This window comes from Amphiura filiformis, chromosome 3 (assembly GCF_039555335.1).
Source record: "Amphiura filiformis chromosome 3, Afil_fr2py, whole genome shotgun sequence".
In the NCBI taxonomy this organism is placed as follows: domain Eukaryota; kingdom Metazoa; phylum Echinodermata; class Ophiuroidea; order Amphilepidida; family Amphiuridae; genus Amphiura; species Amphiura filiformis.
The window spans coordinates 59,934,339-59,958,881 of NC_092630.1; the positions used below are offsets into that span (position 1 = coordinate 59,934,339).

General features: G+C 37.1%; 1 protein-coding gene across 1 annotated transcript in view; it reads right to left on the minus strand.

Annotated features, from left to right (window-relative positions):
- LOC140148849 (ATP-binding cassette sub-family C member 9-like) overlaps positions 1-24,337 on the minus strand; it is a 49,023-nt gene extending 24,686 nt beyond the window's left edge. Inside the window, exons 1-13 of the mRNA XM_072170935.1 lie at positions 24,063-24,337; positions 16,677-17,347; positions 10,957-11,193; positions 8,403-8,597; positions 7,156-7,308; positions 6,013-6,168; positions 4,984-5,118; positions 4,112-4,274; positions 2,832-2,872; positions 2,441-2,540; positions 1,836-1,984; positions 1,092-1,295; positions 500-578 (exon numbers count right to left, since the gene is read on the minus strand). Of these exons, the coding sequence (XP_072027036.1) occupies positions 500-578; positions 1,092-1,295; positions 1,836-1,984; positions 2,441-2,540; positions 2,832-2,872; positions 4,112-4,274; positions 4,984-5,118; positions 6,013-6,168; positions 7,156-7,308; positions 8,403-8,597; positions 10,957-11,193; positions 16,677-17,321 (2,257 nt within the window). The 5' untranslated portion in view covers positions 17,322-17,347; positions 24,063-24,337. The remainder of the gene's footprint in view (positions 1-499; positions 579-1,091; positions 1,296-1,835; positions 1,985-2,440; positions 2,541-2,831; positions 2,873-4,111; positions 4,275-4,983; positions 5,119-6,012; positions 6,169-7,155; positions 7,309-8,402; positions 8,598-10,956; positions 11,194-16,676; positions 17,348-24,062) is intronic.
- Between the last annotated feature and the right edge of the window lie 206 nt (positions 24,338-24,543).

Here is a 24,543-nt window from a genome sequence, read left to right on the forward strand (position 1 = left end):
TGTTTGATTATTTGACCCACGATTCGTGCTGAAATTTTCGGCAACCCTGGGGCTGGCATCATACATAGGCAACTTTTTGTTCTCCTTGAACTGTACCAGTGAAACTTTTGGCATGAAATGTTGTAAGATTTAGTTTCTATTTATTTAGTAATTATTATTAAAGAATATCAAAATTGTAATCTATTTTGCTGGTCTAATGACTAAACAATTTCAATTGAATGAACACAGCTTTCAACAGCTGTACACGATCCAATCGTGATCGCAAATCATGTATTTCAAACTATAACGCGAACGCACGAACTTGGATACAATACTAACCAATCACAAGTTTGTTGGCATGGTTGGCTTCACTTCCGCGTTATGCACGCCCAGTCGCACACGCTGGTGTACATACATCGTGCAATGAATGCAAAAAATTTTCACGCTATGTCAAGCTGTGTTCATTCAACTGAAATTTCTAGTATAGACATCCCTTTAAGTTTGATGATGTTTACACTACCTTTTGGTATTTCTATGTTGATATTTGATAAGATGGCCTCTTTCTGTTCAGGATCCCAAACAAATGAGGCCTCCTGGATCTGAAAATTACAGTGGTAAATCTCATCAATTTGGTTTACTTTGTCAAGGTTATTGTAAAATATTACGATGTCTCCCCAGATTCCAGAAAAATACAGCACTAATTTTTCAGGTTTAAACAAATATTAATATTTTTTAAATCCCAACAAATTATTGCTGTATTTTTCAGGAATTGGAAGAAGTTTTTGAAATAAGTATAGGTCAGACGTGGAGGGGTGCAAGGGCCAGTAGCATGTCCCCTGAGCATTGTGGGTAATACAATATTGATTGAATTTTACACACAAAACCTCATCTTCCCGAACTTCACAGATGATGATTTCTGACTGGGAATTGCGGCCATATCCCTCTAGTCACATGTTTTCATTCTTCATCATTGGCCTCAAAGAAGTATGAACTTGACTTTTTTTGTAAAGCTTTGCCACATGAATAAGATAGTCTGCATTAAATACTGGCTTTCTGATCTTTTACTTGAGGATTATATAAAACAAATAGTTCAAAAGTTAACAAATACCTACCTTTAATGCCACTGAATCAGGCAGTCCTGGCAGATGAGATACTGCATCATCATCACCAGCAGTAATTTGTTTGAGTTGCATGTATTCCTTCCCATTATTTGATTGGTCTTCTTTTACCTCACTGATTTCATCATCATCATCATTGAGTCTAGAGAAATGAGTTGTCTCTTTCTGTTTTTGTGGTTTCACATCAACATCAGGAAGCTGTGTAAATCAAAAGGGTTCAAATAAATCAAAAGAGTTAAAGTTGATTATATAATTTGACTGCAAATATTTTGGATTTGAAACATATACTTTGAAACAACTCTAAGAGGGTCTAAATCTTAAACTTAATAAGTCAATTTTGGATTATACGCAGGATTCCAGGACTGGAGTGTTAAATAACTAACACTTAAAGATGTCATTGTAATCCTACACTTTATCCAAATTTCAACCAGACATTTCAACTAGATCATTAGTTTATCTTATTCAAGTGTAAGTGGAAAATATTAAAGTTCATCCTTTTCAACTTGATTTGGGCTATTCCAGTTGAAACCACCATTCCCTATGGAAGACAACTTAAATCTCCCACACATAGGGTGTAGATTACAAATGGAGTCAACCATTCTGGTAACCCAATTTGAAATTTCATGGGGGTGTATGGACTAAAACTGGGATAGCCCATTGCAAGTATGGAGATTATGTTTTTATTCATCAAATTAATATGATCACATTCCATGTACATTCTACAGCAAAGCTACTGACCTGTCCATTCACTGGGTCACATCTAGCATCTTTCTCCTCCTCCTTCATTTTCCTACTGTTTGACTCAAGCTCATCTGCCATGAAGAACTTCTGCAGACGTTTAGTACTGATATGTGCTAACACTACATGCATGGTAACCATGGGGATTACTGCAATGTACAAAATTTTATAAGAATAAGATTTATATGAATATGCTGCATACATCTAATATACATTGTTGTAATTTGATGATGTGTCATTGACAACCTGTGTTTTAATTTTGGTTTGATTTCTTTTTTAAAACCCAGGTTATGGGTTTATACTTTTGTTAAACTCAAAACTTAAAGCAGCTACTATTATACATAGCCTTTGGTTGGAGTTGCAAGCAACAGTATTCTTCTGTGTAATGATAAGTTTTTAAATTATTGCCAATCAAGCAGATAACTTATGCACATTTTATAAGACAAATCAAAAAACAGTCAGGGATTTTTTATGGACTGCCATAATCTGACAAACATTCATGGAAATGATTTATGCACATATACTGTGTGTAAAACATTGCCATGTATGTTCTGAACGTACACTTTTTTACACTTTCAAGAAGATCAAAAATAACAAATTCTTACATAATACTGCTGGTGCTAGTTGATTAACGAGAGCTAGTGATGAGAATGCTATATCTGGCGTCAATGGTTTGTTACTCCACTTGCTGTATAGTGTAAAACTCTGTGAAGGACACAAATATTGTTATGGTGACATTAGGTCTGACACATTTTACCATAAATGTTCAAAACATTGTTCAAAACATTTAAAAAGCCCTGAAGTAAGTGGCATGCCCACTTAGGCTTTGTACTCCCAATATTATTGAATGGCTCATGCTCCGGCATGCCACTGACTCCAACTCAATTAAGTTTTGATTGAAATGACATGCAATTATATGACATAACTGTGAAACAATTAGTCAAGAGTATATATTAATCAAAGCATTAGAAACACATAAAACTACACACCACTTACCACAAGAGTAACAAACACTGGTGTTGCATTTATCATAAAGACTGCAAAGGGTAACAAAAACAAATGGTTAATATTACAAATATATGTGTAAGCTTTGGGTATAGGAATCTTGTGACTGTGTAGGGTTTGAATATGAACTACAAATCAATGAGATCAGACCCAAAGAGAGCCAACTCTGCCATATTTGCTTGTCACTCATGGAGGACAAAATAGTAGTGTACCTGTGGATCACTTTGCCATGCACCTGATAAACGCATTATATATTTTGTTTTACCCGGGTAGCACAATTTTTGAGCAGGACTTGATTTCCTTAGTATTACTGACAGGCTTATATTAGTATATAGTTTGATTTAAAGTGTGTGTTTGTTTGCATTCTATGTTTTATGCATTGTGCCAATAATGCGCTAATTGCTACATGCGCAAACCTTTGTAAAGCTAAAGCTGAAACTGCACATTGTCATTATTCAATCCAAAATTGTCTAAAAACATCAACCAGGCTGCACCCTCTGGAGGTTCAGCCAGTTCAAATAGCTATTGCCTTGATTTTTTAGTCTGGTCTTATTTTGAGATCACAGCATTATTTTTTTAATTTAGCATATGTCACAGACATAACCTTTACCTGTCCCAATTGCAAACTGCCTATCCAAAAGGACAGGTGGACAGGTGACTACTAGCTTACACACATGGTGCTACCCCAGGGTGCTACATGTGTAATACTCAAGCTTTAAGATGATGGAGGAGGTTCACTATTTTGGTGCCCATGCATGACAGTCCATTATGGTGGTTTTACACTAGGCTGTTCCAAGCCTTGCCTCTTGTAGTAGTCTAATCTCTTTGGAATATACACTGAGAAACATGACATACAGACAAACTGACTGACAAACCAAGCAATAGGGACTTTCCTGTTACAAAAGGACAATTTCAAAATCAACAGACCAATTACTTCACATTCAACCAACAACAGTTGACATAAATTTGATGCAAAATTGTGTTAACCCTAACACGCCTAGATACCACGAGAATAACCACTGCGCATGCTTGAATCCCAGGTGATGCTATGATGCAATCACTATAAGTGCTATATGCTCAGGGAATCACTGGCCGTGCCAGCGAAACACCTGTGGCTACCGGCCGGTGCCTGTGTGCATGGCACACAAGGAGTTCAAATCTCAGGGGTGCCAAGTCACTTCTTTGTTCATCTTCTCTCCTTTTTTGTTTCTTCTTTAACCTCCGATAGCAATAAGCAGTGTTCAGTGTTGGGAATAATGAAGTTGACTTACACATTGCAGCCTGTATAAGAGCTCCCTTGGTTAACCTTGCGATTTCACTTTTGCGTACAGTACTGATAGCTTTAAAAAACACCTCCTCCCATCCACACAGCTTGATGAGCTTCATGCCTAGTAGTAATTCATGGGTGCGCTTTAGTCTGTCATCGGACACTTCCTGTGAAAAAAAAATGGAAATGGAAATCATCTGAGGGTATGCCTGTATTGACTAAGTGAACTAATATTATAGGTCTATCACAGGGGTTTTCAACTATATTTACCACAGGCCAGTGACGGCCAAAATCATTTCAAAGATTTGTGTTTGGGAGCAATTACTATTTACGCCAGGGGAGGGGAGGGGGTACGGAGGATTTTCATATATTTTCGCACAGAAATTTCGCATCCCCCCTCATATCGAATGGAAAATTTCACATCCCCCCTTGAATCATCCATTCCTTGTATATAATTTCATGTCCCCCAATAGTCAATCCTCAGTTCCCCCCCCCCTGGCGTAAATAGTGATCGCTCCTTTGAGGGCCAAATACATATTGGTTTGCTATGGTTACTGTACATTTCAGAGCCAAACACCATTGGTCCAAGCGTCAGTGGATCGATCTGGCCCTTGGGCCTCCTATTGAGAACCCCTGGTCTACCGTATATTTAAAACTTAAATAAAACTAAGAATACCCTCCTATTACCCTTAAACAAATATCGAACTGAATTTTGCAGCTTTGTGGAACATTTACAAGACTAAATTCTTTTTACACCAGGATGTGCTTAAGGAGCTAACAAAAAGTTTAAAAAACCTACTTGGCCTACAACTTAGAATTCTACCCATCTCAGTTGTGTTTTATTTTGTGCAAATCCACAAACTTATGATATCTTACCAAAGCTGACTTCTGTACTTTTGCTTGCATACCTGCAAGCATAAACTGTATTGGTGTACCAATAAGATACATTGTAGCACCAACTAAAGCAGATGCACCTAAATAATGATATAGTAACCACATGATTACAGCAATCTGAAAAAAAGAAAAACAGTTCAGAATGGTTGATTACTAAATAAGTATGAAAAGGACATCAAAGGCAGCACAAGTATAGGATGAATAATTTGCAGTGAGGGTTTGATTTTCACGAATTTTGCGATTAGAGCTCCATCCGCAAAAATAACACCTTGCAAATATATGCAATAATGTATTACAAGTATAGGGAAGGACTGGGCAATCGCAAAAATAACATTCACAAAAATGTGTCTCTCACTCTAAATTGCGAAAATAACTGTACACGAAAACTACCACTTATACAGTATTATACACTCTTCTTCCAGGTATTTGGCCATGCAAAAAAATGCTACAATTTGATTTAGTAATAACAAAACAAAAACTGAGTCATACTAATGGTCTAATGCACAACCAACTGCATTAAAAAGATTCACGATTCATCAAACAAGTTAGACTTCTCACTTTCATTACCATTATTTTATTGATTAAACAAAAGAAAAATCTTTTAAACTATTAAGTCAATACTTTCCCATACTTGATGCAAGAACTAGGCCGTTTGTTTCTGAGTGCTACTGCTATTGTCATTCTTGGAAATGCAATCTGTACTGACTCGAGTATAGGCCCACCCCGTCTTGGGGTGAACATTTTTCCAAATTGGGGGGTGGGACTATACTCGAATTTCAAAAAAAAAATTTTAAGTTATTTATTTTTTCGGTTTTGGAGTGTCCCTGGACCTAGAGCTGAATGCTAGGATCATTCATGGATGACTTACGGAAAAAAAAGTCAACCAAGAATGATCATAGCATTTAGCTCTAGGTCCAGGGACACTCTCCAAGACAGGGAAAAAAATAACTTTAAATTATCTTTTAAAGGTCTTACAATTTGGGAGAGGATTGAAAGCACTAAACAACTTACTTGAAATGGCATAGACCATACGTAATGTATATAATTTGACAAGTTGATGAGATGCCTAGCATCAGTTGATATGTGATTTGTGATTTCACCAATTGTCATCGGTCCACCGTTCATGCTCCAACTAGAGAGATGAAGTGATTTCTCATATACAGCTGACTGTGTGTGTGGTGGGTTGCAAAGAAGAGAGTACAAGGAAGAGAAACAATCAAAACTTATGTTAATTGTACTGACATGGCAAAGTTCTCAGTACTGTACAGTACAAGTCAAAAAAACTTAACTTGACATAAGTATACTACATGTATAATAAAAATAACTAATTATCAAAATATCAGTAAGCACAGATATTTGCATCTAGCATACACTGCAATGACCAAATGCTATGGAGTAAGCATGACCATTTGAGAACTGACCAATCGTGGTCTATGAATATGGCTGTCATTAGGCTAGGTTGCGATTGTGTTATTCCAAGTACGCTTGACACAGTATATGCAATAGGTACCTGCGCACTGCTCTCATGATCTAGAACTAAATAAGAAGATTTCTGATAATTTCAACGAAAATAGTCTGCTGCCAAATGACTGTTTCTAAGTAAATATCACATGATAGGTTTGTTTGTTAACCTCATGCACTCGTTTCACACTTGAGTCTGTCTATATAAAATCTACAGACCAGACCCTCTAAAAATGTATGATAGGTCACATTAAGAAAGCCCATAAATAGCATGCTGACCTTTCATTTAGATGAAACTTAATAACAAATTCCTGTTATTACGTTTAATTTACAATTTAAATGTTCAAATCAACTGAAATTTTTTAATAATTTTTTTTGTGGATATCTATTGAACCATAGCCTTAAAAGAGCAAGCCATGAAATACCCCTTTAAAGAATTGAGCTATAGTTTGTTTGGTTTATAAATGGCAGAACAAATGAGACTCATAACATTGTGTATTGATATAGAATGGCGTGGAGGCAGTTAGGCACACCACCTATGCAATGCCCGACTAGAGCACCCTAATATAAATGTACACAAGCGTAATCTGGGACTTTATTGACATGTACAGTGACAAAAACTAATTTACGCCAATTATACGCCAAACAAACTATAGCTCTGGTCACTATCACTAACACCACCACATACTGTACCTGTATTTCTGCTGAAAGATGAATGCCTTCGATAGAAACAATCTGATGATGATTTTGAAGGAAAAGACCTCTTATTGAAGAACAAAGAAACATCACTATCACCAATGCGAAGCCATTGTGAAAGAACTCTGATACTGTTACATAGTCAGACATCTGAAAAAAATTACCAATATGGTTAACAATAAAATGTTATATCGGTGCACATCCAGGATTTTCTTAGTACATAGCTTGCGGACATTGCATTTTTCAAATGTGGTAGGCAACTAACTCTAGTGGCAGTTTTTCGAATCAATTGAACATGTTTTGAAAAATCATCCAAAATGGCACAAATGGGGTAGTTGTTTTACAAAAAATGCTTCTGGACATATACCGTATTGTCTCTATTAAACGCTCCCCCTCTAAGTAATAAACGCCCCCTCATATTTTTGACTAAAATGCTTTAAAAATGCAGAAATGGTCATGCTTCCTGAGTAAATAAGCTTACTGATCACGATTAGATATCCAAAAATAGCAATGCAACCCTGAAGTTTACAACCAGAGGTCACCTGATGATATTTCGTCATTTCCAGGTATATTTATAAGCTTATGTATGAAGTTTGCCTATGTTTTATTGTTGAAAATTTGCCTCTAATAGACGCCCCCCCCCCCCTCTGGAAAAATGCAACACCCCAGGGGCGTTTATTAGAGACAATAAAGTAAGTCTATGTTTAAAAGTGCAAAATTGTGCTGTTTTGGGCATCATCCTATAATGTTTCTGCAATGTCTCAATTCACGACCGAATTAAAAATTGTGTATGTAGTTCTGTCAACCAGACTGAAAATGCCATACTGCGCAAGTCAGCAACCAATCATGCTGCACCTTTTCCCTGACATCAGATGCAAATTAGTCTTTTAAATTTTGTTTTCAATTAGGGGCTGTGCTATAATTATGAGCCCTGGGGGATGGCAAAATTGGGGGGGGCAAGCGATTTTTGGCACACATTCATGGGGTGCCTTTTAAATAAAACGCTCTGAAAAGGCTTAGAAAAACACTACGGAAACACTGTAATATGCAAATTGTCCTGCTCGCTGCACTCGCGACATATATCTAAATCATTTAAGGTTTGCAAATTGGGATTTCAAAAATTTGGCATGTGTAAAGGGGGGCAAAGATTTTTGGGCGGGCCGAAAGGGGGGGCAAGCGACTTTTGGCGGACCGAGAGGGCAGGCAAGCTGTTTTTGGCGGGCTATTTGGAAATGTATACTCACCTCATCCCAGTCGCTGACAGTTCCATAGTAATGGTGTGTAACATATTGCACAATCCTTCCAACAGCTACTGGGCCGACAAAACTCAGGCAATCTGCTACAATTTTGATGAAGAAAGTCAACAGATGCATGCTTCCATGAACCCTTCTGTACACTGTGTATAAACCCAAGTCTTTGCCTTTCTCAATTGATTTCATCTGTGGAGCAACAGAAAAAAATTCTTATACATAAATAGCTATAAAGTGTGACATTTTCCACAATAAAAAAAATGTTGGTGATTTAACGTGTGCTTTGCCTAAGCATCAGCACACTTCAACAATTATTCCGCTACCATTAGGATATATCAGAATCATTTCCGCTTCACCAACTCCACAACTGATGCGCAGGTACTCTCAGCGACATATATTGTAATTACCCCCAGCAGCTCCCCATTTTACACCTGGATGGAGTGAAGCAATTGGGAATTAAGCTATCTTGCTCAAGGATGCAACACACTGGCTGTGGTGGTGCTCGAACCCGCAACCTTTTCCACAATGCTAATTAAACCTGAGTATTCAATCTAGAGCCTGCAAAAAACTGACTTCCTCAACTAATATATCTACATGTACTAGAAAAAAATCAGTTACAAATGGAGTCACATTTGGCTATAGGTCTCAGGTCCATGGTAGAGTAGACAGTATTAATGGCTATATCAGAAATACATTTTCCACTAAAATTAGAACAGAAAGATGAGAATTAATGTCCACAACTCTGTGGATCCTATTGGGTTATTCCATTTAAAATCCACACTACCCCTGTGGAAGATTTAGCTAGTCTTCCACAGAGGGAGTATGAGTTTCGATTAGAATCTAGACAAATTGGGTAACTTCCATTTGAAATAATTGCTCCAGTTGTAGAAGATATAGGTAGCTATAATACAGGGGAGTATGGGTTTCAACATGATTAACCCTGACCAATTACATTTGAAAAACATACTCCCCTTATGCAAGATATTTCCAAATTCTTCAACAGGGGTAGTGTGGATTTGAACTGGAATAGCCCATTTCCTCCATCATCATCTCAATTACCAACTATTTGGCCCTTTGAATCTAACTGGTTATATGCATCTGGACTTAGCCAAATAATGAATTATAATTGACTGTCCACTGAAGAAACAATTTTCTCCCAATTTCCCTTTTTTTCAACACTACCTATTACTGTCCTAACTGTCAAATATTCCACCATGCTGCCCTCATTGGTATTATATAAATAATTGTGCAACACAGCAAATGCGGTCTAGGTTCTATTCTGTCTGTCTAGTGCTTTTGGCATTTGGGTTGAAGAGTTTACTAAATTGTTTGATATGGGTGAAAATGTCATTTGGGAGGATTAAAGATGTCAAAATATAGAAATATATAGAAATATAACATAAAGGTAAAAGGAGTCATTTTAAGCTTCATTTCTGAGTTTAAGGGTATGTTTTCTTGAGACAGTCTAGTCACATAATCCAGCATAGATTAGAGGATATGATTAAACTGGTTAAGGGCATGGTGACTTATAGGACATCAGCTGAACAACATGAATACATCTGTTTTACTGATATATTTCATAATTCACTGAACTATATATTATAGGTATATATCATAATCTAAAGACGGCACAAAAAGTAACACAGCCATAATAAAATACGCCTATTATAACTTCAGTATTCACAATGTTTTGACATAGGATGATCGATGATGCATTTACACACATTTTGATACCCCATATAACCAACACAGTAGTGCTGTTAAAGAAAAATACCCAAATTTAAAAGTTGTAGTTTCAGCGGTCAATGGTTATCAAGCAAGCACTGAAGTGTAAAGCCCACCATAATCTTCGCGCTTACTTCAAAGCAATACAAATAGAGCCTGCAACTTTTAAATTCCCGTATTTTTCTTTCAAAACACTGCTGTGTTTATTTTATTCATATTTATCCATGGTAGCCCAATTCAACCATATAGCTGGTCTAACATGGGGCCCTGCGAATAATGTTGTTAATATTGAATGAAATTGAGGTATCCAAATGCGAGTAAATACACCATCCTTCATTCTATGTCAAAACATTGTGAATACAATTACCGTACTGACGCGAGTATAGTCCCACCCCGTTTTTGGGTGAAAATTTTTCAAAATTGGGGAGTGGGAATATACTAAATTTCAACCAAAAAAAAAAAAATTGAATGCATTTTGAAATCATTAATAGAGTATGACATGAATACAAATTATCAATTTTCATATTAAAAATACAAAACATCTTGAAATTTTTTTTTTTTTTTTTTAGGTCAACCATGAATGATCCTAGCATTTAGGTCTAGGTCCTGGGACACTCCAAAGACGAAAAAATAAATAACTTTAAAAAAAAAATATTTTTTTTTTTTTTTTAATTTCTGAAATTTTTCGAAAATTTGGGGGTGGGACTTTACTCGAAGGTGGGACTATACTCGCGTCAGTACAGTATTAGTTCTGAAGGCATACAATGTATTTATTACAGCTGTGTTACTTTTTGTGCAGTCTTTAAATGCATTATTGACTTACTTTCTCTTCCTTTAAAACCCTACTAAAGATAGCCCTATTTTGTTTTGAGGAGTGGCGCTTGGGTAAACATCCTAAATCAGACATCTGTAGAGGGCGCTTGTAACCCAGTGACAGAAGCCAATGAAGCCACCAGAATGTTGAAGCTGAAAACAGGTTGGCATACTGGTGATAGAAGCGCATGTTAGATTTCTGCAGATCATTTTCAAGAGTAGTTTTCCGATGCCACCTTCCGTAAATCTGCACACAAAAAAGAAGACAAAGGATCAAGTCATATGTCATTAGTTTACTCTTTTTCAGACAACAACAATGGAACATTCTGGTATAATTATGTGGCAGGATGGATGTAACAGGTCAGCAACCTGATCACCCCAGTGACTGGTGTTTGCTGAGGAAGTTCAGATTCAGTTGATTTTGATTTCAAATTGTGATAATTGAGATGAAATTGCTTTAAAATCTAAATTTATGTATCAGATCATTATAAATCATTACTTTTGATTAAAGATTCAGATATTGTTAACTTAATCAAACAGTGTGTTTTGTTGAGCATTCTAAAGTGTATTTGGGTAAAAGGTGTTTTTGGCCTTGAGTCATTAACCATGCACTCATTACACTCCTAAATAGAATCAGTCAAATTTGCTGTATTTGTCAGGTCAACCATGGGTCAACAGAGCAATTTTGATAGGCCTTTTGAAGGCCTATGATATAATGTCATGAGGTATTCAGATATTAATGATTAAAGACCATTCAGTGATATGCTCATCCGAATGATTGCATCATAATTTTCAGATTTTGGTACTTTTGTCAATGTCACAGATGTGCTAACATAGCCTGCTACAGTCTGTCCACATAGAAGTACAAAGTAAATAGACCTCGGAAACTGGAGGTTCAGTGCAAAGCTTCTTTGGCGCACCAACTGCTGCGCAACTTGTACTTGCCGAGCGCACCACACTCTTTACGCGTCGTGTCGCATCCGCATGTGACGCAAAGCATTGACCCCCGATGTCACAGATTTGGTTTGCTCTTCTATGTGGACAGACTGTAGTGGTTCAGCCGAAAGCTATTAAGTTGATACTAGCTGCTGTTTTCTTTGTTTTTTACCGAATTTTTCATTTCAAAAATATGACAATTTTAATGACTTATCCTTAGCAATTTATAAACAATTTTAATTTTTTACACTTGTGCTGGGATCATTGAATGGGACTTTAAGTCTCCCATAGAACTCCATTTTAACCAGACAACCAAAATAGATGGTCTGTTTCTAGTTTCCCAGTTCCCTGGTTCACTTATTTTGACTTACAGTGTGGATGCATGAACCTTTCCTGATAATAAATATTATTTCAACATTTTGAGTAAAGAATACAAAAAGTTAAAATTGGAATGGATTTACATGTATGGCTTTGAAAGCTTTTAAACAAGATGCAGCACAGATGGCCAAGAATGTTTAAAGATATTCTCACATCAAAAGATATATTGGGGCAAACTACAGGTCAAACCTTGTTATTTAAAAAAGCTAATTATATGGATAATAACCAAAACATTGCCCAGATTTGGCTGTCCTTGTGTTAGCACTTCAATACACATGCTTCTCAATCAACATACTCATGAATCTCTACTACAATACCACAATATATGGGCCTACATAAAATAATTTGACACTGGCATGGGGACTATACTACCAATAAAAATAACTACATGTAGTAAAATATTGAGAGTTCATGTAGTACCCTACTTCTGCAAATAATTGGCTTCAAATTCTGTAGGGAATAAGTATGTGTTACTAACATGTGCAAGAGGTCAGATGTCACCAAATTGAATTTCAGATATATTATGCAGTTTACTTGTAACCCTACAATGTAAAACATTTTAGAAAGGAAAACTTAAATCAGTCCTAGCCAATTCAGGGGGGAAGAGGGAGGGGTGGAAGACCCATATTAAGTCCGATGTATACTCCACTTCGCCACTTGCAGCAGAAGCTGTGACGAAAAATTAATTCAAGCAGCTTCAAGCGAAGGCATTCATGTATACTTCATAAAAATATCGCCGAGTATCGCGAAGAATTGTTGCCCGCTCTGTGCTTTCATATAGAAACTTCGCTGGCCTACCCCCAAAAGTTGAACCAAATCCAACTCTCCGCTGAAGCGAAACCTGCTCATGAAGGAAATTCCTTCATGAAGTCGTAGTAAATTTCAGCTCAAATTACTTGCTGCCTCTGAAATCGCGATCGCTAAGTGGAGTATACATCGGACTTACATGTAAGTCTACTTCATAGCACCTTTTTGGAAATTTATACTTCAATGTCAACTCATCGCACAATGATTAAAAGTTTGAGAAACAAGCACAGCCAACACTGGGGATTGTGTTTATGGATGGCAAAGCTGGTGTTAATTTTTAACAAAAAGGGAATGCAAAGCAGTCTAACAAAGTATGGACCTTTTACCTACCATAGATGTGTCCAGAACCAGAGGGGTTGACATGGCGGGTTTTAAAAGTGGCCCGGGGCCCCTGGAGCTTCTTGACATCAAAAGTTACTTCTTTTCTCGAATGAAGAGATTTATACGTGTTGGGAATAGACATCAAAGGTATATTTCACATGGGTGAAACCAAGCGAACTCTCGGTGAGCGCCTGAAAGAACACACTGCCAAGACAACCTCAAATCAATCGGCATAAGCAGAGCACAGCAAGGACACGGACATAAACCTGACATTGGAAATGTTTAAGTCCTCTGCAGAGAAGTTTTTGCCAAGGAAAGTGAGGGAAGCCATTAAAATCAAACAAGAGACCAGCCCCACCCTAAATAGGGACGGGGGCCGAGAACTTTCTAGAATATATGATTCTCTTCTAGAAACACCATCACAAAGGACAAAAAGGACATTGTCAACAACATCTAGAAACACTGGAGAATCATCAGTCAGTCTACCAAGAGCATTACACCGCTGAGGACAGAGAATGGTTTCTCTGAAATATTCGGTTCAAAAAGTGAGTGTTGTTGACCAGTTTTAAAATATACCTTTGATACTTCTTTTCTTTTTTTTCCCAAGTATGTCTAAAGTTATTTAAACCTTTATGGAAAGTTTTGTTTAATATTTACCTTTTCGTGAAGGGGGGGGGGATATTTGAGCATATGTCCAAACAAGCTCATGAACATGATACAGTATTTTTACGTTATACCAAAGTACATTAGCTAGAATACTTTGTTTATACTGATGCATGTAGAAAAGTCAAAATGCTTTATCAATCACATTGGTTGTGCTGATTTATTGTGCCATAAAGTTTTCTTCATGAGACCCAAATGGCGTATTCCCCATGTAGCAATACATGTAAAGGGCAAAAGTTGCAAATCTTGTGTAGGTCTTGTTGTAGCACTTCATATGCCAGACATGTAGGCAAACCTATTTATACCCACTATGCTATACAGAAAGTCACACCACTCCACGCCATACATAAATTCTCCCAGTCACATTTCCCCAATATGAAATTTAAAAAAAGTAAAATTTTAATTTTACTTCTTTTAAAGTTTGGCAGAGGCGGGGTTCGAACTCACGGCGCACCGCTTTGGATACTCTATGAGCCTAGCGCCTTAGACCACTTGGCCACTTGTCTTGATGGAATCCATTTGAAACTTATTTGAACATATAATCGCAACTTCAACATAGGCCTACCACGTTACAAGCAAAAGCAGAAAACGTACCATATTTTGGAATTTTATTTGCCTAAAAACATTAATGTGTATTAATAGCGCTCAATTGTTGTTAACTGCGTGCAGAAATCCGACAATAAACATGATAAATGGCGTCTATATGGACAATACATTATATCGATTTTGACATGTGCTCGTGTGTCAGTACATTTCCATGGTCAGTAAAATACTACAGAGGAACCTACCATTTTTCTTGTATACATGTTCAATGTTTTGATCAATTATATAAAAAAATCCACATTAGACCCCAAATGTTTTTTCAGGAAATTAAAGATTAGATTACCATAAAAACGAAACAGTAATCTTTGGCGGGGTCTAATGTAATTTTTTCATAGATTTTCAATGTTTTTTCTATCCTTATTCTTGCTCAAAATATTTTGGCGTATATAAAATTGAAATAAAATTCTCTGCCTCATAAACGACATCAAATGTGCCACAATTGGGTATCACGAATCGTTATATATGATGTGCAGTTAATATTCATATTTTCTTTTATACAGAGGATGCTTCAGTTTTGACAGGAAAAATGTTTTCTTGAAAACCCTCTCACTCGTTATTTCAAAAAGGTAACCACACTTCCCTATTTAATGTGCAATAAATTGGCATTAAAAAATTTCTTATTTTAACAGCATTCTAGAAACTCTTGCAGTATGGCGAAATGTGGTGTAACAGAAAGTCAATACAATTTTAATATAAATCTTAAATATATTTATTTTTACAGGTCATTTATTTTTTGCTATTTTTCTTTTCAAATCTGCCTCAGGAATTTGCATCATGTATACAGGAATATGACCTGCAAACCAGGCCTGCAAATGGCTGCAACCAAGCTTGGAAAATGTTTGGACACTTCATGCACTACCTGCTCACATGTTCAGTGGCAGCACGGGAAGGGGGGGGGTCCCAGTCAGAACTCTTGCACTCCCCCAGAGTTGCCCCCAGTAAAAAATCAAAATAACAAACATTTCCACTTTTTGCAGCAATTTTGTGCAAAATTTGTATTTAATTTTTGGCTAAATAGTTTGAAATTGACATTTTTTCATGTTTGGCAAGCAATTGTCTCAGTTTATAGACACCCCCCCCATTTTAATGCTTCCACCAGCAACTGCCTGGTAACACCCCTACCCTTGGCTAACATGCCTGGTATACAACAGAATAATGTGCAAAGGGAAGTTTGGCTTACCACAATACAGGTCAACGACCCCCCTGGCATGGGCACCCAAAACATTTTATTTTGACATGTAAGATCACAGAGGTCATGTTATTACTCCTATGTGTGTTATCACCTACTTGCATTGCCTGGGTGATATATGATACAGTATATAGCTGGCAAATTTTCATCAGGTTTTTATTTTTGCGATTTTCACATTTAATTTTTACAAGCCTCAATATATTTTTGACCCATAGGCTATGTACATTGAAAGCATGAATAAAACAGTTTAAACCAAAAAATTTTACTTTTTGCAGCAATTTTGTGCAGAATTTGTTGATTTCACCCCCCTGAAATTCACTTTGCCCCCTCAATGCCCCCCCCAAAAATTCCTGGTGCCTCACTGGCCCAGATTTCAAAAATGCACACTCCAGACGGGAGTTTGGGGACATTCTCCAGAGCTAAAAGTGCTTTGATCATAATATGTGCAGTGCCCTTTTGGCAAAAATGTCTCGAAAATATTAAAGTTAAGTGCTTGATGGAGTTCAAATTTAAAGCTAATTTTAATGTATTTGGAGGAAAATTTAGCCAAAAGGCTCTGAGAACTACAAATGTAGGTCTATAATTATACTGCAAGGAATTTTTTGAAGATAAGATCCAGGAAAAGAAGGCCACTCCCAACAAATCAAGTAAATAATTCTACTGTCAGTCTTTGGGTCAAGAAAAGAAAAACTCTTAATCCTATACTTTGGGTCCAGAAACTTGAAAGGAAACTTAATCCAATCTCTACTGCACTGGATTATTCAAGTTGTTTGTTTGTTTATTTATTTGTATGTTTGTTGGTTGGTTTTATTTGAAAAACAAAAACAAATTACCTGCATTAGCATAGAAAGACACTCCACAAGTAGAAAAGATGCATAGATGACCACCGTGATTATAAAACAATCAAATTTCATAATCCTTACATCCACATGATCAGGGTTATCAAGCCACTTGTAAAAACGAAATGCTTCGCTTCCTAACGCTCCAAACCAATATGCAAATAACATCATCACCATGGATACTTGGTTCCATACTTCCATGTTATGATAGTACACCATGGCCATTAGTCCTGCGATTGAGGCTAATATTGATGTCAGGTATAGATGTGGCGATGAGGTACTTTCTGCGATTTTCATGTCTGAAAGGATACCCTCTGTGATACTCGCAAGCATGATGGCGATAAACGGAAGGAACAGCAACCAACGACAGATGTGTAATGGATAACGTTGGGTGTACGAGCTATGCTTTATTCCTTTTGTTCTGTAGTAGCAACTCATAATAATAAGGCTAGATAGTGAAAAACAGGCGAAGATGAGGTGTAGTAAACAGGCAATGTAGTCGGCGTAGCAGGCATCTCTGTGGAACTCTGCAGGATTGAAGTTGTCTGGTTTGGATTGAAGACTTATGTTGATATTCTGGGGGTTGAAGGTGAGTTGCGGACAAAACCACTCAGGCACAATCACTCTTTGGTCCTCCATGGTTGATGTTGTTTTAGTCAGTGTCTCTAATAAGAAAAAAAATGCATGTAAAATTGTTATTTTTTATAGTTTCAGTAGACTACTTTTTGTTACATATTGAATTTATTCACTCGCTCACTTATTCTCTCATTCACCCCTCACTCACCCCCTCGCTCACTCACAAACTCACTCGCTCACTCACTCATTCACTCACCTATCACTCACTCACATAATTTCCTTATGATCAAGCAAAACAAGTCATTTATCAAGCAAAATCATTCTTTCCCAGAAGGACAGAAGGGCGTCAATCCGAAGTTGATAGTGGGGGGACAGAAGGTTTGTGAAATATGATCAGGAAGCATGCAGGCATCTTGTCGCACTTGCACAACATAGGGGCGTGTGAAGGTGGATGTGCCCCCCTCAGTCATTGGAAATTTTTACAAAATACCAAATGAAGACATGTGGGGGACATTTTTTACATTATAATGTAAAATGTTTTATTGCAAAAAATTGAAAAAATTTCAATATCAAGGCTAAATTGAAGCAGTTTGCTGTTCATTTCCAGTGGCGTGCCATCATTTTTTGTCATGGGGAGGCTCCATTTTTTATGCGCGCACAGCATCTGAAAATACTGTTTGAAGTGAAAGTTGATACACATTGGGTTCATTCATTTCGTGTGAAGTGCACAAAATTTGCAATTTTACACTATTATATAAACCAAATCAAAGTGTTTACCGAATGTGTGCATCCCAGGGTGTGCATATTTAAACAGCATGTATAATACCGAATTTTGCCTGTATTTTTACAGTAAGCCCACTTTAAAGACCAAGGATTTTTCCGAAACGTGAGGAGGGACATTTGATATTGTGTCCCCCAATCCAAAAATCAGTTCTTGACCTATGAATATGAGCATAGTGCAACAGACAAAAGAAATAGATAAATGGTTCTTTTTGGCTTATCTCAGAATCAATTTACAAATCAAATGAATCATACACTGTCATAGACTGTTGTCTTCTACCTGACCATGTGTCTATTAATCCGTATACACTCCATATCATCGACAGTTAGAATGCAAGAAAAGTTGACATTTCATAATTGTTATTGGTGTACGGAGGTTATAACTATGGACCAGCACCACAGGTCTGGATTTCCCCGACTGTTCAAATATTTTGCAGCTCGCACTGCTCACCGTAATTGGTAGCCACGTAATTTTCCCCCGACTGGGTTCATTTGCCCTGACTGACAAAAGTGGGTCGTGCCCCCACACTTGCTCATGCAACTGAACATTCTAACATTCTTCTGACAGTGTGCTATTTATAGTCTGTCTCATCTCAAGTTGTATTTTGCAGTAGCAGATTCGAATTGTGCACCCTAACCTAATCCGGGGTGTATACTATACACATGGTGATTTGCCCATACGCTGGTGATGGTAAATGCATTGATTCGAATCTGCCACTGTGAAATCCAATATGGTGTTACTGTCACCTTGAGATGAGACACACTATAATAGGAAACATTTTGCCTCCTCCATAGAGGAACTCAAAAGTTGGAAATCCACACAATAGTAATGTTCATGAAAAGTGTTTGCAAAACAAGAAGGTGAAAAACTGATTTTTTTTTTTAACTTCTGGAATTCCTAAATCGGAATTAGGTATAGGCCTATATATCCAAAATGTATGGAATTTTAGTCTTGAATTTAGAGAAAAAAACATGGAAATCTAATCTCTATTTAGATGAGAAGCACAAACAGCAAAATTTTATGGAATAGCCCAATTTGTGACCAAATCAAGCAAAATGAAAACAACATCACAAAACTGTTGTCAAACCTTTAAAAGCTGATTTTACATTGAATTCCTACATTTTTATGTACTGGTAATCTGGGTATTCATTGTTTTCAATACCATCACCAACTTTTGTTTGTTTCAATATGACATGGCCATTGTAGGTCATCTTGTGGTTTAAATAAAGTTTGATCAAATTGAAACCACTGACTGTATGGTTTTCCTACCAGTGACAAACTTTAATTTCAAATTTCCTGATTTTGTCCACATTTTGCCTGACCAGCTCAAATATCATTATGCATCTGTACGATGTGTACACAGTGTCTCTTTAAAGTGACATTCATAGATTTCGCAAGTATAATTTTGTTGACTAATGGGGACGTGCAACAAAAATGGGTAGCATTTTTGGCCTTTTCGTATATGGATGGGTCCATTTTTCAAATTTTTAGTTTTTCCTGGAAAATAGGCTATAGCAGTGGCAGTGGTGTAGCCAAGGGGAAGGGGGCAAGACTGTGATGCTGGCTGCCCAGATATTTAAGATTTGTATAGCCTACCTTTTTAGCAGCATTTTTGACAAGTTTCATCAAATTTTACCCCCCTTGAAAGTTGTTTTAATTGCCCACCATTCCCCCCTCTGAAAAAAGCCCTGGCTACACCACTGGTCCAGGGGCCACAATCGGGGGTGGGGATGGGGGGGGGGGGTCATTTGAGAGGAAAATAATAATAATAAAATTTAATTTAAATTTAAAAAGGAAGAGGAAGTTGGAATAAGTTTTTGCACATTTCCTTTGGTTCTGGTTTTAGGGAAAAATTGTCATCACTTTGCCCTATTTTAGCATTTTAATAGTGAGTGCGGTACTACACCCTTGATAAATTTGTGACTATTTTTGCATTTTCTCAAAAATAATAACACACTGGTAACAAAAGTTATGTATAGGGCAAGGAATCCAGTTACTACACTGGAATTGCAGTGACTCAAGACAAGTGGTACGTTATTTATGATAAGAAAAGAGGTACCACTAGAATATGTACCTCATTTCTTAAAACATATATTGAACCACTTGTCTTAAATCACTGAAATTAAAGTGAAGTAATTAGATTCCTTGCCCCTATAATATAACTTTTGTTACCAGTGTGTAGTTATTTTTTGAGAAAAATACCAAATTAGTCACAAAATTTATCAGGGGGTGTAGTACCACCTTAAGTTATCAACTTTTGAGCTACTACCTGGCCAGACATTGACATTTAACCATTTGAGGTTCTGGCATTTAACCTTAGTATTTACTCTGGTTATCAAGCCTCAATCTTTATATACAGGGTCAAGTTTATTTGTTAAACTACTAAGTGCATTATAATAGCCCTGACTATGCCCGGTTTACACAGACAGAAGTCGACTTCCAATTCGACATCAAATTCATATTTCGACCAAGGATTAGCATGTACATTTATTTTCTGACAGGGTGTTTAATTCAACTTTTACGCCCTCTCTTGATTGTTCGATTGCAAACTACAAATCAACTTCTGGGTCATCGCGGTCATTTTGTACTAAACCCCGTAAAGTCAATAAAAGAAACTGCAAAACAGCTCGGAACTTCGGAAGTTCAAATTTTAAAAAAATAATACTGCCAAGGTGACTAAAGACAACATGTATTGTTCTATGGGCACCACCGACAGATTTTTAACAACACTGTATGCATTTAAAATTGGCTATATTTGACCCAAAGTGGTTTGAGTTTGATGTAAATGGCTGTATGTATAATGTAAATTGAGCTGCTTTTGGCAAAAAGAATAATTTTATTTTGATGTTGTTTACTCGACATGTTGCCTAGTTGAGGGAACACAGTTGCCGGGCATGCTGGTCACTCGTTATGCTTCAATAACCATATATGAACTTGACTTCAAAGTCAACTTTGAATTGACAAAAGTTGCTCCAGGTCATCAAAACGAGGCGACCCAGTTTACACACAAATGAAGTTAAGTTCAAATTTAACTTAAAGTCGACTTCAGGCTCTGTGTAAACAGGGTCTATCTGACAGTATTCATTCTTTGTGTAAACTTTTTACATGTAGGTCCCTGGCACATGGACAAATCCTACAGCTACTTTGATCACAAAGCTAGTACCCCTTTGGTGCAAAGTTCCCTGGCTTCTTGAACTTTTTATCAGGGTTGAATTAGGTTTCTATCCCAGGGTTTCTACATAATGCTTGTATACCATATGGGTAAATGTGGGACTACATGTAAGAACTATATTTGAATGTAAATGTATCAAATATTTCTAAAAAGTATGAAAATTATGGCAACTTTCAAGGGGGAATTGAAATGGTTAGAAATGGTCTAAAAAGTACAAACAGGCCTAAAAATCTTAAAATAGGGTAGCCAGCATCCCACAGTGGGGAGCGGACAAAACTTCTTACAGGGGGGAGCTGTCCCCTTTACCCCAGCTGTACTGCCTTCCCCCACTACAAAATAAAGCCAAAACTATCTGCAAGCCATAGTTTTAACACTTTTTTGATATTGTCGGAGTACATGTAGGTAGTATTCAGTATTCGGGTAGTACCGAAGTTTGGATCAATTGAAGTTTAAAGTCTGAAAATTGGGCCTGCGCCAAATTTATCTGGCCCAAAGTCCCAAACTTCATATAAAAAATACATTGTAATGTACAGGGATGATCATAATATATACATATACAACAGTTCGGTTTTTTGTTACACCTTACACTGGTCTGCAATAAGGGCACTTTCAAATAAAATAGGACTTGCAAATAAATTTAGTGCCAAATAGCAGGGAAGGATTGATATTGATGTCAGTATTATTGAGTCCATCCTGAAATGCTAATATCTATAAATGCAAGATACATCAAGAGGCCCACCAGTGATTTTCACATGTGGAACATGCCCCACGGCCCACACCTTGTTGCAGAATACAACTCCGAATAAATATACAATATGTAGGCCTATATATAATATATGTCTGATCTTTGTGATAAAAAACACAAAATTAATTAAAACTTTGTACGTACTATAGACAAAAAACACTTCTGCCAAACAATAACATTCAACGTCAACTTGTCAAAATATTGAAGAAAATGTGCCCTATAAACTGTGTAGATAGTGCGCAAAACAATTCCCATTCCCCGGTCCCATTCACTCGGTCGGACATCCGGGAACATTGTCCCCTTCGTCCCCTTTGCACAAGCGCGCGCATAGCAACCAGCTCGAGAAAGGGGAACTGATTCAACGTCAACTTGTCAAAATATTGAAGAAAATGTGCCCTATAAACTGTGTAGATAGTGCGCAAAACAATTCCCATTCCCCGGTCCCATTCACTCGGTCGGACATCCGGGAACATTGTCCCCTTCGTCCCCTTTGCACAAGCGCGTGCATAGCAACCAGCTCGAGAAAGGGGAACTGCACATGCGCACACTGGTTTTACAAGGCTATTTTCCCCTTTGTGACGTCAGCCCGACCAAAAGAATGTGAGAAACTGGAAGCACATCCACCTATCCGTCTTAGCTAAAATAAATGTATCATGGATTTGATATTTGCTTACCGATACTTTTGAAGAGACAGGGACATTTTGTTTTGGGTGATATCCATACGATTACCATTCACTGCTTTTTTACATTTTCACACCTCAATTATTCTGACCCCGGGGTTCTGTAGTTCACCACGTAAACTTGTATGGCTCAAAATTCGGACCGCTCGCCATTAAGTTTACTGTCATTATGTTTTGAAACGGTTGACGCTTTCAATGATCCCCAATTCCCCGGTCAATTATTTTAGCTGTGCATGTGCATCATCCACTTGTGGGAACCAGCCAAACTTCAGGATAAAAAAACGATTGCCGATAAACGATGTGATGTGGGAATTGCATAGGATTACACAAAGATTAAATTTGGCAAAATTGGACTTTTCTAGGCAAGTTGACAAAACTTGTGTGCGTAATATGATAAAAGACAGTCGTAAGTAAATATATGTGCATCGCTTTTAGGTGTTTTGATGTTTTGGGAGACTGTGAGGGATCCCTAACAACGGGTGACGGAGCCTATTCTTGACTGTGTAATATTCCTTCAGCACTCTACAGTACGGTCTTAGCCTTATACGTTGGACAGTACTAGTAGGCCTATCAGTTTGTGAATGAGGACAACGTATAAGTTCTTTAACTAGCTAGGGGTTCTGACTAGTGGGGATTATGCACTTTCAGTTTCCCACGCGTTTGAACGGGAATTGGATTGCGTACTTTTTCGATGTCTAGTGAGCAAATTTCTTCAATATTTTGAGAAAATGATGTCAAATTTTCTATTCTATATTGTTTGGTAATAATGCCTTTTGCCAATAGTATGTTTAAAGTTGTAATTTTGTGTTTTTGATCGCAAAGATCGGATATTTTCGTTCCCGATTCGAATTCTGAACCCTTCACAAGGGTGCCGATTTTGGCAGAACTTTGACGATAATTTTGCCTTTTTGGACACTAAAATGCATTCGATCCTTAATTTTGTTTCAACCGAGTCTTAAATTAGCAAGCACAATAAGGTTGATACCACTTTTATATACATTGATGAAATTTTAAAGATTTTTTTCCAAGTTTCTGACCGGCGCAAATCGTTAAGTGTGTATTTCCCATTGACATCCAAAATGGCGTAAGCCAGTCCTTAATATACATAGGTACGGCATATATAGGACTGGCAAGCGAGTCTAGTTCTGACCCAATTTGAGATATCCGACAGCTCTATCCACATCCATTACAGGTTATCAGTGGTCTGGATTGAAGATAGCCCTTTGATCAAAATCTAGTACAAGTCACATACCGGTACCTGGAATTTTTTCTCAATTTGACTTTTTTATCATTTCTAGAAATCAACTCTAGACTAATATTATTAAATGCACACTCCAGTCCCATCCAAAAGAGATCAATCATAATTCATATCAATTATGTTAATAAAGCTTTACTAAAATGAGAAGTGAAATATCCATGAACTTACCTTATCAGTTCAAGTTGAGCAATCACATCAGCTTGAATACTGATTTCAGCTGATATCATATCCTACATAATGTAATGATGTCATATAATTAAATGACATAACCAAACACAAACTGTTGAATTCGACCACCGTAGGGTCTGTGATTCGATAATCACTCCCGGGCAATCACTGAATCAGTTGCTGGATTTCAACTGCCATGGTCATTGTGCATAAGCACCCACCAGCTATAATGTCATTGTGGTAAAAAGATGAATCCGAGGTGAGCTTCAATGCAGTGCAGGCATGCAGGTTTCGCTTCAGTGAAATCCCCAAAGGGCAAAGCAGCTGATTGTTCACAATGTTTACATTATTACCATTATTGAGGGCACTGTTCATGACATTTACATGACATTGAAGACTGCCAGGCAGTGGTGTACAAGAGTTCCTTGTCGGTTTTAAAATTTGTGCTACATTTCTTTTCTCTTTTTAAATTTTTTTTATT